At 41.4% G+C, this 13,616-nt stretch overlaps 1 protein-coding gene and 1 non-coding gene across 3 annotated transcripts; both read right to left on the reverse strand.

Annotated features, from left to right (window-relative positions):
* Positions 1–3,435: 3,435 nt before the first annotated feature.
* SLC25A3 (solute carrier family 25 member 3) lies at positions 3,436–13,365 on the reverse strand. Of its 2 annotated transcripts, none has more exons than XM_027899034.1 (8): positions 13,265–13,365; positions 12,950–13,106; positions 8,662–8,783; positions 6,219–6,398; positions 5,926–6,107; positions 5,043–5,215; positions 3,966–4,076; positions 3,436–3,855 (listed from the first exon to the last, which is right to left on the reverse strand). In XM_027899034.1, exons 2-8 carry the CDS (start codon positions 13,098–13,100, stop codon positions 3,695–3,697), a joined length of 1,080 nt encoding a protein of 359 aa, XP_027754835.1. In that variant the 5' UTR covers positions 13,101–13,106; positions 13,265–13,365; the 3' UTR covers positions 3,436–3,694. The 2 variants fall into 2 exon arrangements, with proteins under 2 accessions (XP_027754835.1, XP_027754836.1); XM_027899035.1 differs by lacking the exon at positions 8,662–8,783 and adding an exon at positions 8,948–9,069.
* On the reverse strand, positions 5,517–5,756 carry LOC114065280. The gene has a single exon (XR_003572912.1). It is a non-coding gene; the product is annotated as a small nucleolar RNA SNORA53 (small nucleolar RNA).
* Positions 13,366–13,616: the final 251 nt, after the last annotated feature.

The raw sequence follows: 13,616 nt of genomic DNA on the forward strand, positions 1-13,616 counted from the left end.
CTGCTCTCCATTGCTGGTAAAATCCTTGCAAGAATTCTTTTGAACAGACTAATACCCACCATAGCAGAAGATCTTCTACCTGAAAGCCAATGTGGTTTCCGTGCCAACAGAGGTACCACAGACATGGTATTTGTTCTCAGACAACTGCAAGAGAAGTGTCGGGAACAGAACAAAGGACTCTATGTTACCAAAAAAAGTAGTTTTGGAATGACACTGCACTAAGGACAGAGGCAAAGCTCCTCCTACAGTAGAAAAGGTCAGGCAGAGAATGAGGTATTTTTCAAAAATTTGAAGCAGACTGCTAAACTCACCTTATTTTCGTACTGTCAGTGGTGGCGAAGAGTTACCAGCTCAGGAAAACTACAACCCCTTACTTAGTTCATTTCTAGGGTCACTCAAAGATACTCTCTCCAATTTTACCAAGTGATTGAGAGATTCAGATAATAATGAAAATTACAGCTATGGCACTTAAAACAGATCATCCCATGGAGCCCAACCTGTAGTGACACTCAGGAGATATTTGCTTTTAATTTAGTTTGTAGGTACAAAACTGGTCAATTAATATTCTTGTCAGCAACCTGCAAGGAGAAAAACAACCCCAAAGCCAGCAACAGCATTAAGTAATCAACAAGGAAAAATTACATGAGCAAAGTAAGCCAAAAACGTTAAGATCTACTTCTAGACACCAGAACACCTGCTGAGCCAAGAATTTCCTGCTCGTAACATCTTCCTCCTCATCACTTGGAGTTACAAAAATTGTATTCTATAACAAAGCCACGTAGTTACTAAGCTCATCTCTCCAAGGTACTCGTATTTGCTATAAAAAAGCAGGATGTTTATTGTTTTCACTGTGAACTACATAATTTCTATATAGAAATGTAAAGTAATTACAACTATTTGTATTATTACAGCCCATTTTAAAATGATATGCAACAAACATTTCAGCAAGTATCAGCACATTTGATCTGTAGTACAACCTGATACAAACACTGTGTGTGAATAGAGTTGTTATTCCAAATTTATATAACTATATGCTTTAAACCAGAAAGCTCGTCTCAGCTCCAAAACCAGCAAGAAAGGATGTTTTCTCCTTCATAAAATACACACAAGCAGCACATACACAGTCCATGTTTTACAAAGCACTCTGGGGTTTAGTGATGGGTCTGGAGTTATCCAAGTTCAAAATGGAGTGCTCCTTTTTGATACGGGACTTGCCCTGCAATGGAAGAGCAAGTCCATCAAAAGCACCGCTGCTCCCATGCCCCAGCTTCCCAGGCTTCGGAAAACGTACCAGGCATTATGCACAAAGCAGTTATCAATGACAAAGTTGACCTTTTAAATGCATATTAATACTACATTTTTCCCACTGAAGCTTATTGAATAATATCAGCAGGTGACCCTTTAAGAAACATTTTATATGTCAAACCCTTTCTGAACAGGCATCTGAACAAGCCTATATGGCTGAATATCAATGAAGCCAGCACCTGCAAGGGAATTCTCTCCCCCTCTTAGATTTTCCACTGAAACACAACACTGCAATGAGCACTAAGTATATTTTCCCTTTCTCAGATACAGAAGAGGAACTGCTGGCCGCTCCTTGTAGTCTCAGATCTACCTTGATAAATCTAAGCATCTTTAAAAGGATAGTTTCAGGTTTACCCTTGAGCAATGAAAAAACGGACTTTTTTCTCCTGTTACTAGGCAAAACAACTGCGCCATGTTGACCCTATTCTAGGGAAAACTGTGCGACTTTGCTCAACGTATAGAATGACAAGCAGCAGCCTTGTGAAATTTAGCTCAGCACTGGATTGCTTGACAATCAGGCTACCTCACCGCCTGAGCTAAGCTTGTCTCACTCTTCTGCCAGCCTTAAAATTTGACAGAAGTGCTTCACTTCCCCCAGAATTAGAAGGAACTTGAGATGTTTTACAGCAAAGCGATATCTACTGAGTTAAAACATGCTTTTAAAGAAACTGATATTCAGTCAACAAAAGTGATACTGTTTTTTTTCTAAGAAGTTGCACCACACACGCAAGTTAACTTCAAAAGATGATTTAACTCAACACCAAATGTTTTGTTTAGACTTAGGGTATTTGACTTTGCTGTGTAATGCAGTTAAGATACTAGCCACTCTAAGGGTACCTTTATTACTGTCCTAGTGACAGTGAAATGGAGAAGTTTTAGATTTTATTCCACATTCCAAAAGGCAGCAATTCAAAATAAGGCCTAGCTTTCTTGTTCAGCATAATCATCAAAATCTTGGAAGTTGGAGGGTTTTCCTAGGGGGGAAGAAGCTTGATACTATGCAAGACAATAGGAGGCACATAGGACTCCAGCAAGAGGCAGCAGTCAGTGTATTTATGCTATTCCAGTGGCACCTGCCTTAATTGTCCTTTTGGCTCTGAAGGAACCAAGTAAAGAGGAAGGAACAGTACAGTGTGTACAGTAACATATGTGAGTGCCAAGGTAAGTTCAGTATCATCAGCTCATATGATGTAAGGCAGCATATCCACAGTTTTGCACAAAAGAAATTTCAGCTCCAGCTCTACTATGTGAACATAGTAGTACTGGAGAGGGTGAAGTGATTATCAGCTGTGGGTTACTGAACAAATGAAATGCAGAAGGCAGCATTATTATCCTTCAGTAAAAGACTGCATGATTGTTTCCTCTTGCATGCCTAGGAACCTAGATTTATTCACATCAGTGTCCAAAAAAAAAATTTGGTATGACTCCTTCCCCAGCAGAAGTGCATGGTTCAACCAAAACTCAGTATTAAACTAATGCAGAACAAAAAAAAAACAAACAAACAAACCCCAAAACAAAACCAAAAACAAACTACAGCCATAGCAAATGGAAGGAAAAGCTGGCAAGTTTTTCCAACTCTCAAATAAAAGACAAGCCATTCTTATCTTATTGGAAAGCTGAATTAAGCTTTTAGTGGTCAGATATATTTGAAAATCTTTATTAGCATCAGCTTTTCTTTAGTTAAAGAGGTAGCAGCTATCATTTAACTCCACAGGACAACCAAAAGGACCAAGTTCTTTGGTGTGGTTCAAAGCCAAGAGAAGCAAAAATTAGTCAAGTAAGCATAAGTTAATTAAGTTGGGATGACTATCCCAAGGCAGAAACAGGCTTGGGATGTATAAGGTTCTTTTTATCTCTGTGGGGAACACCAGTATTATGACCAGGATGTCCTATCAGACTGCAGTCTCAGCCATTCAGGAGTTCAACTATTCTACAGTAACAGCTTATTAAAGGCAAATGATCAGTGGACTCAAAGTGCACAACACTGCAGTTTGTTTCTGCAGTTCTACAAGGACACGTTTTGGCACTTCTCTGGAAACAGTGAAAGTGTAGTTTTGTTACAAGTGGAAGATTAACACTTCCCCAATTTCTAATGTGTAGAACAGAGTAATTTTTTTTAAGTCTTTTTGGGGGAGAGAGTAAAGCGGGGAGAGTATTTGACATATTTGCTGCTATGAAATGAAGCTTACATATGCAGTAGTAAACAGACACTAATGACTCTGTTTCTCATTTATTTCAGGCAATGACAGCGGTAGAATTTAAGCCCTCATGTGAGATGAGGGCACAGCCAATAATGACATCATATAGAGTTTGTTTTCTACATAGTCAAATATATAAAAGTTTCATGAAACTCATCACTGGGACAGCCAGCAGTCAGTCCATGAGTTGTCTATTCAGTTAGACCAAGCTTCTTCTTCAGAGATTCTGGCATTTCAGGTGGAGGTGGGCGAGGAAGTCTGAAATAAACCTTGACAGAATCGTAGATGAACCACTGTAGTGCAGTCAGGGTACCAATCATAATGATACGAGCAAACAGGCCTTTCCATACACCTGCAGAGCAAAACATGAAGCATGAGTAGCATAAAATGACAGGTAAAATAGAAATCTTCCCCAAAACACCACAAACACTTGATCCAAAATACACGAAAATAAGGATGTACCTTTGAATCCAAGCCTCATAAGAACCTGTGAAGCAGAGCTGCCCTTTTCTTTGTTCAACACAGACACCACGGAGTCAGCAGGATGGGAAACAATTGCACAGAACACACCAGCTGAAAGAATAATTTGACATTAGTTCTGTGATGTTTTAGCTGTACCATTACTGTGTACACTAACTACAACCAGCTGAAATCACATCTGCTAATGAACTGCACATACATTTTGTTCTGGTATCCTAAAAGGACTCATATGAAGATCTACAGGTCTCATGAGTAGCAGCTGAGGGAGCTGGGATTATTTAGCCTGAAGAAAAGGAGGCTCAAAAGGGATCTTATCACTCTCTACAATCACCTGAAAGGAGGTTGTAACCAGGTGGGCGTAAATCTCTTCTCCCAAGTAACAAGCAACAGGACAAGAGGAAACAGCCTCAGGTTGTACCAAGGGATGTTTAGGATAGTAGGAACAATTTCTTCACCAAAAGGATTGTCAAACACTGGAACAGGCTGCCGAAGGAAATGTTAGAGGTACCATCCCTGGAGGTACTTTAAACATGTGTGGATGTGGCACTCAAGGACATGGTTCACTAGTGGAGTTGGCACTGCTGCAGTAATGGTTGGTCTTAATGATCATAAAGGTCTTTTACAACCTAAATGATCCTATGATTCTATGATAACAGGGTGTGAACAGAAAATACCTCAATTCTCCTACTGCAGTAACTCTTTTGCTAAAACAATCCTTCTGAATCTTTGGATATTGAAAAGCCACGTTCCATCCAAATTTCTCTTACCTACCTTTCAACCTTCCCGACACTAATGAAGATGCAAGTTTTTCACTTAAATAAGGTGCAGTTTCTAAACCTGGGCATCAACACTGGTAATATATAGGAACAATTAAGAGTATTGTCCCATTACAGACTCATTTTTCACTAAGAGACTGAATACAGTTTCTTCCCCTGCACATATTTAGGTTCCAAGTAATTTCTCCCATGCTACTGACATTTATTTAATATTCTGAGAAGGGACAGGACTCTAGAGTTGCAGTAGTCTATTAATGAAGTGTAGGACTTAAAGATTCCTTACCAATATAGCCTGCAACAAAGGTGACTACCAGCTGTTCTCCTTTTGTGCATTCACTTCGTGGCTTGGGAACGACATACTTGTAGAGAGCTTCTACAGTACGTTCAAAGCAGGCAAATTTCATCATTGTGTATGGAATCTGTCTCATCCATAGTGGAGCAACACCTTTATAGAAACTTAATCAGAGAACAGACAAACTCAGTTTCGTTTTCTTTAATATTTAAAGTATATTTCCAACTTGAAATAAGTTAGCTTATTGTTGTTATCAAGAATAAAGCTTCTAAATACTGATACTGTAAGGCTGTCAATACTTACTGAACAGAAATTTAAGTTGTATTAGTTCCCGAGTACTACCTTAAAATAGCAACACAAATTAGACTTTTCCTGATCCCCAGCTGCACAGCAGTTTCTGTAGTCAGTTTTCAGATTACAGTGCACTGCAGAATGCAGTACTGATACTACCAGTGCAGGAAGGCTAATGTCTGCATACCAGCCAAGTCCTGATAGTGTGAAGTGGCCTGTATATCTACAGCCAATTCTATCAGAACAGAAAGCTAACATGCAGTTATGTTACTCTCACATGCCAATGACTCAAGCATCTTTGACTGTACAACCAGAAAGTTGCTGAATATCTCTGACTGGAACTGCTAGAAACTGAAGTTATCCAGCAGAACTCAGCACAAAGATACTCACAAAGATGGATCTAAGGAGCATGTGGAATTAACAGCCAGTTCAACATAGATTCCCTGAAGTATGTTATTATCTTAAAATACAAAGACCAAAAAGTATTATAAGCTAAAGCCAGAGTTAGTTAAAGCAACAGTTCTTAAGAAAAAATACTCAACATCAAGAACCTGAATAAAAATTAAAACTGAGAGATACTTACGCCCAGATGCCTTCTTCTCCAAACATTTTAGGTAAAGCCTGACGCAGAGTGTTCGCATATCCAGGCTGTGTCTGAATACGAACTTTAGCAGCTTCCATTGGAGCCAGAGCAATGTCAGCAAAAAACTCTGCACTGGCAGATGCAGCTAAATATAGCGAAGTACGCCACAAATAGGCATTTTCCTAAAGTGAATGTGAACACACATTTTTATTAATGAATCATGCTTCTGGGATTACTCCACATTACTTTTACGTTGCAGATACATAGCCTTACAAAAACTATTTAAGGCTTACCTCTCCCAGCATGTTGCCATATAGGATTTTGAAAACTTCATAGAAACCAAATTTACAAAGCCCTTGCATGGAATATCCAATAAAGGTGGGAGCCCATCCCTTAGCCAAGCCACGAACACCATCTTCATTGATTGTCACTGAAAATCCATTGAAGATGCTCTTGTATTTTTGTGGATCAACCTAAACAGGATAGGCAGTTAAATACTTGATATAGCTTACTTTTTCCGTTCTTACACCCCCATCTAAAATTTAAAATTTTTAAATTCCTCAGACAGCTGACTTCCCAAAATTCCCTGGACAGATGACATACTCACCACAAAGTTACACTAATGAAAACTAAGGTTACTTGCTGGTCTCAAACCCCAACTTATTTTAACAGCTTCAATACTAAGGAATCACCAAATTGTCTGAATTTTGTTTTACGTTTATTCTCCAGATCAACAATACAACCATAACAGATTTAGTGAAATCACTACTCTAACACTGTCAGAAGTATACTGGTGCAATTATGTATAGATCAGATTCTTTAAAAATTTGATAGCTCCTGTCAGCGATCTCATCCACTCTACATGTCACACCTACATACACTCAAGTGTCGCCACAAACCAAACCTGATGATTCACCTGATTCCTAATCAGAAAAGGTTTTCTGCCTACTTTCAGTTCGATCTCCCCACACAGTCAAAGACAGATGGAGCAAAGGGGATCAAAGAGTACTCAAGAACTTCTACACTTGTACTCTGACTTCAGAGTAAAGGCCACATACAAATTGTTTTCTGCCCACAAAACTTTTGAGATTTCATTAACTTTTCAGAAAGTAAAAAAAAGACAGACTTGAATAATTTTGTTTCACATGAAAGGAAACAATTTAACAGAAATTCAAGTCACATCACACTTTTACTTTTCATATTTGGCATCATCCAATAGTTCCTCAGAGCATTAGGAAGGGAAGTAACAAACTGAAAGCCAATCAAAGCTTTCAGAAAAAGCTATGAGACACACATGCCAACCTGCATTGACTGATATTTTGTCTTGCAGTCTGGCAGCAATCTACTCAAGAACTATTTCACCTAAACATTTTTAAATGATTTCACAATTTTAAAAAGAGACATTATTTCAGAAAACTGGATATATAATCGGGCACACTGTAAAATGAGGCTATGTTCAAGTCAGAACCATGCTTAGTTATTAGCTATGTAACAAGTGTCCTGGTTTCGGTTAAACCATTGCAAAGGTGACCTCTTCTTAAAAAGACATGAGAGGGCAGGCAACAGGTTTCTTCCTGGAGAACTTAGGAAGGATTACTAACATGCTTTGTACTGGATCTGTAAAGAGATAAACGCTGACAGGTTTTACAAGATCATACCTGGAATTTACACGGAACCGCCCCCCCACCTGAACATCCCTTAAGTGCTGGAGAAGGAAGTACCACCACCCTTACCATGTAAGAAACCCAGGACATATAAGCTCAAGCCACGAATGTCTGATGTGTTATAGTATTTCTGGTTTGAGACCAGAATTTCAGGTGCTTAAGTGTGTGAAAAAGCCTCTCTGATAAACAATGATAAATAAAGGCCATCCAGAAGAACACAATTTTAAAGAATATCATGCAGTACTCCTAGTGTGATCAGTAGGTCTAACTAATCCATAGTTCCCTCCTAATTTCAAGAGTTTTATAATTACAAAATTGCCATTTTCTAAAAATCATTGTCAGCCTGTGCTATAGGGAAGAAGTCATTAACTACTATATTTCCAAAAATTTAAAAGTGTGCTTTAATTTGCTTCATTCTTGTAGATTTGCCTGAGTAAATCCATTTGTATGTTTTTAGCCATGGCTGTTCACTAAATGATTTAATGCAAAGCTGGTATCACATATTAAGGGCGATGCGATGGCACTCCTTTCAGGTCAATCAAGAAGCACTTCAAGGAAACCAGCCGCAAGCACCAATGGCCTTACCGATACCAAATCAAGTTTTACCCATTCTGTTCAAAGGGGCATCGTTAGAAAATATCCAATCCATAAGCCATGCATTGATATCCACAGAGTTAATGGATAAAATTACACATGCATGTCACTCCGGGCTAAAATCCAGATCTGCACAACACCAAAGATACTATTTCCTTAGTCTAGAAGCACTGGAATAGAGCTAGACAGCAACCAGCCAGCCAAGAGTACACTATGGTGGGTTCCTTTTGGCAAATATAGTCAGTTAAATGTGCCTTAAATGTCATAAAAAATAATTCATCCAGATCATCCTAAATACCTTTGCTTCTCTCGAAAGTGGTATTTTGCTAGTCTCACATCAGCAGATTTGATAAAGCAGCATTCAAGTTTACTCGCTTCCTTTCATCCAGAAAAAACTGCATCCCTACTGCAAATTCTTAATATTCTGGCTATACAGAAAAAAAAAAAAAATTCAAGAAACATTTAAGTTTATACAAACCTGCATACGACATTTCACTAAATCCAGGGGGACAACACCAGTGTGTGTCAGGCCACAACTTAGGACCCCACCAACGCCACAGAGAGCATAAAACTTGAGCGAGCCATATTCACAACTGTATTCTGCAGCAAAAAATAAAGACACACCATGCTTTTATATGAACTCCATGCACTGCTAGACAGTAATGTCCAGGGTATAGTTTATGCCTCCAATTCATTAGTAGATTAAATATACCACACTAAACATGCTTTGTCATTGTCATCACATACTGACATGCAGAACAAACCTGCATTCTGCATTTAACCAGGTCTAGGGGAACCAGTGCCGTATGTGTTGTTCCACAGCTAATAATCCCACCAAGGCCACAAAGCATAAAGAATCTGTTTGAGCCATAGGCACAGCTGTATTCTAGTTAATTGGAAAGAATTACATATATATGATCAATCACAAATGGTAACAAAGATCAGAAAGGAAACAAAATCGACTGAGTGCTACTTTCTCTGAAGTATTAAAGTGAAATAAACTCCCATTTAAGTTTATGGGAGTATAAAGGTACTGTTATACACAGAAATAATTCCCTTGCTTTAAATTACCACCTTTTGGACCGGCGAGATTTGATTCCAAGCTTCCAAATTGAATTTGTTCCTTTAAACAATCAATGAAAGAAAGTGCATTTTTAGTTCACAACACATTTAAACCACAGAAATTAATCCCAGAAGCTGCTAGTAGAAATTATGACTCAAAGTTGCAATGTCCAACAATTCTCTCTAGAACTCAGGAGACAAAGCTTCTTTGGTTAAATATTCTATGCCAGTATTTAAGTAGAGACTTATAAAGAACTACAAAATCAGTGCTGGAATTTTGCTTATGCAGCTGTATTTTCAGGTATTTTTCAGATTATACAGATTTTATTTTCTTTCAATAAAGAATCTCAAATTTCTATACAGCTTGTCTGTTCAAGTTTAAATTTAAGAGTACAAAATAAGGATAAAGTAGCAGCACAGTTCTAAGCAACTATGCTTAACATTTTAAAGATATAAGTAAAAGCAAAACTATTATACTTAATAAGCATTCAGGAAACAATACACTACATAGAAAATATTTCCCTGAGTAGAAGGGCATAATCTTTTGCTATTACATCCATTGCTGTTACTTCAATATAATGGAAGTCACTAATGAAAACCAAAAGACAGCAAAAACCTAGCTTCTTCACTCTCTTTTTGATTCTTAAATAAATTCCTTTATGAACATCAACAAAAATTTACAAAATTTACAATGTTTAACAGTATCCATAGAGCAGCAGTTAACTCTAGCAGGCTTATCCAGCTCATAACTTTGCTATTTTAAAGGTACTTCTTCTTCCAAATGTTCCAGATATATTACATTTTAAATTCACATTTCTCACTTAACTCTTAAAAATTAATTACCAAGTCAATACAATATTTTTTTTTTATTCTAAAATAACAAATACCAAATCACAGACAGCATATTAAGCCTAAACCTAAAGCCAGACATCAGTTAGCAGTCAGAATAATGTACTTTTAACTGAGATACTGCTCAAGACTGCAAATATGCTGGTCTGGGACTTACACATACCTCCAAAATAGCTTGGCTAAGCTGGTAGATTTGCAGACAGCAGCAGTCTGTTTACAACTCTCCAGAATGACAGGTAAAACATACACAGACCAGGCTTTCTTTGCAGGTGTAATCAGAGAACAGACTCTAGATCTGTATGGGGCAGTTCTGTCCAGCTCTATCTTTGGCCTGCAGCACAACAACACTTCACTACCATACTGCCCAGATACCAGAAGTGTTTGTTCACAGTCCCTTTTTCAGAGTAATTTACTGTTAGAAGTCACACTCCTGAACTAACAGAGACAGACCTTTGTAGCAGCCACAGAAAAGTAGAGCTTTAGGTATGTGTTGTATCACAATGCTATTCAGGCTGACCTGTCAGCTCAGTGTTCAAAAAAAGCAATTAATAAAAGCAAGCCAGTTTCAATTAGGCTGGAGCTCTTTAGAGGTATCTAAGTTTGTGGTGGTACATCTCAGACTTTCTATTTTAGACGTAGAGTCAAATTTCCTAAAAACCATTACTTGAGAAGAGACCTCTGAACACGTAGTACAGAGGGCAAGAAAGTAATTCTAACATACCCTGGCAGTGACTTAGCACAAATACCCCAAATATAAACACACAGCATAAAAATATGCCTACTGTTAGGACAGCTACATCATAACTACTTATCTCTGCTGCTGATCTGACATGTTAAGGACAAATTCCAATTTGCCTCTGAGCTGGGTTATAGTTGATGCCCTGAGCTGAACTCTTTAAAAGGTCTTGTGGTTTGTACTGACTTTGCGTGACCTTGTGCAAGCTCAGATATCTTCCGCAACATGTTGTTCTCCCAACACAAAGGCCAGAGAAGCAACTCCTACGTGAAATAATGAACCCAGCAGAAAAGACTACAAAGATTAAAAACTGTTGGCCACCTTTGACCATAACTGCCTGCAAACAGGATGAAGATTAGGCATAATGCTTTTAAGAAATAAGTGCAGCTAGTGAATATATTTAGCATACCAAAGAGTGATTTAGGGCTTTAGTTAGCTAGCAAAAGGATTACTACACAAAAAGCCAGAAGTAATTTCTCAAAAATTTAGTAAGTAACATCCAACACTGAGTTGTCTTTCACATATTACATATATGTTCATCAAAGTGCTCTGAAATACTTCAATAATCATGGTACTTCGGAAGAGGTAGCTTGCTGAAACCACTTACGTATTTTATTCAAATAAAAGCAGAGATGTTTTTTAAGTTATTAACAGCTTAACAGAACTTTAATATCTACCTCTGCTACCTCTTCAGAAGCACCTCGACAAGTTGGAGAGATGGGCAGAGAAGAACTGTCTGAAGTTTAACAAAGGCAAATGCAGGTCCTGCACCTGGGGAGGAATAACCCCATGCACCAGCACAGGCTGGGGACTGACCTGCTGGAAAGCAGCTCTGCAGAGAAGGACCTGAAGGTTCTGGTGGACAACAAGCTGTCCATGACCGAAAGCATGCCCTGGAGGCCAAAGAATGCCAATGGTATCCTGAGTTGCATCAGGAAGAGCGCTGCCAGCAGATCAAGGGAAGCAATCCTGTCCCTCTACTAAGTCCTAGTGAGGTGCATCTGAAGTGCTGTGTCCAGTTCTCAGCTCCTCTGGACTACAGACACGGAGCTCCTGGAGTGGGTCCAGCAGAGGGAAACAAAGATAATTAAGGGACCGTAGCATCTCTCTTGTAAGGAAAGGCTGAGAGAGTTGGGCCTGTTCAGAATCAAGAAGAGATGATTGAAACAGGACCTTATCAATGTCTGTAAATATCTGAAAGGAAGATGCCAAGAGGATGGGGCCAGGCTCTTCTCTGTGGTACCAAGTGACAGGACAAGAGGCAATAGGCAGAAACCAATGCACACCTCAATATGAGGAAGAACTTCTTTACTGTGCAGGTGACCACACATTGGAACAGACTGTCCAGAGTCATTGCAGAGACTACCCTGTGAGAAATTTTCAAGAACTATCTGGATGCAATCCTGTGCCATGTGCTCTAGAATGACCCCACCTGATCAGGGAGGCTGGACCAGATGACCCACTGTGGGCTCTTCCAATCTTACTTCTCCTGTCACGAATGGGGTATCACCAAGGTGTGACCTTCATAAGTCACAAAAGTGATCGGGAAACATACGGGAAGCACTTGACTCTAAAATGCATCACTGCATCTTAAGCAGATTAAAAAAAAAATAAAAAAAAAAGGGAGACCTCCTACCCTCCCAAAAAAAATCTGCAGGAATGTGAATAAACAGGGGAAAAAATAAGAGGAAAAAAGGGATGGGAGACATGGTTTTTTGAATCCACAAGCTGCTCTTTGCCAGGGATGAAGTACGGGCCTACAACCTCAGTGACCGAGACTGCAGGCCCTACAACGACACAGAAAGCGCTCCTCAACACAGACTCCGCAAGGGTCTCTGATCAGTCTGCGCTAGAACCTTCCCACGTCCTTTGCCGGTAACCCCGGATCCTCTTGCCCCTCGGCACACCCCGCAGGGAGGGCGGAAGCGCCTGCCAGCGCCTCCCCCGCCCGTGCCCTTCCTCGTCCTCCAAGAGGACGAATAGGCCCAGCGCCGGCCTCTCCCGGCTGCTCACCCTCCCTGCGCCGGCCCGGCGGGCATAAGCGCGGGCCGGCGGGGGCCGTACGGGCCCCTACGCCCCGGGCCTCGTCCCTGCCGCGGCCCCTCCGTCCCGCTCTCACCTTCGGTGGCCGACGCGGCCGCCAAGCACCGGCGCGCGGCAGGCGCCTCCGCGGGCTCCGCTGGGCGCTTCCTCACGCCATCCTGGACCAGCTGGAAGTGCGGCGCGTAGAAGGGGTTGTGCCGCGCGAGCGGCGCGATGGACGAGAACATGGCGACCTGAGGCGGACGAAAAGAACAGAACGGCGTGGGACCGGGAAGCCCCGCCACGGCGCGGCTGCCGGGCCCCAGGCCCGCACCCAGGAGGCAGCCCCGCCGTCTCGGGGCGAGCGCGGTGCCGGGCGGGCGAGCGGGCCCGCCGCGCCGCCCCGACTCACCTCGCAAGATGGAGCCGCTGCGGCAGAGGCTGAACGCGGGCCCCGCGCCGTCACCTTGTCCTTCCAGGCCGGGGGCGGGGCCGCCAAGCAACGACTCGCGCCGCGATTGGCGGAAGCGCCTATAACGGCCGCGCACGCGCAGCCGCGGCCACCGCCCTCCCGCCCTGCGCCTGCGCCTCGCGCAGCGGCAGAGCCGCGCCCGGGCAGGGAGCGGGAGCGGGGCTGGTGTTGGTGTCAGTGTCCGTGTCCGTGTGTCCGCCCCGAGTAACGCGGGCACTGAGGGCCGAGGCCCCGGCGGCACGGACACGCTTCTTCGCGGGTAGTCATGGGTGTATAAGCGCACCCTCCAGCT

The sequence above is a fragment of the Empidonax traillii genome, unplaced genomic scaffold, assembly GCF_003031625.1.
Source record: "Empidonax traillii isolate 1590-97213 ecotype Southwest subspecies unplaced genomic scaffold, ASM303162v1 scaffold634:size670481, whole genome shotgun sequence".
NCBI lineage: Eukaryota > Metazoa > Chordata > Aves > Passeriformes > Tyrannidae > Empidonax > Empidonax traillii.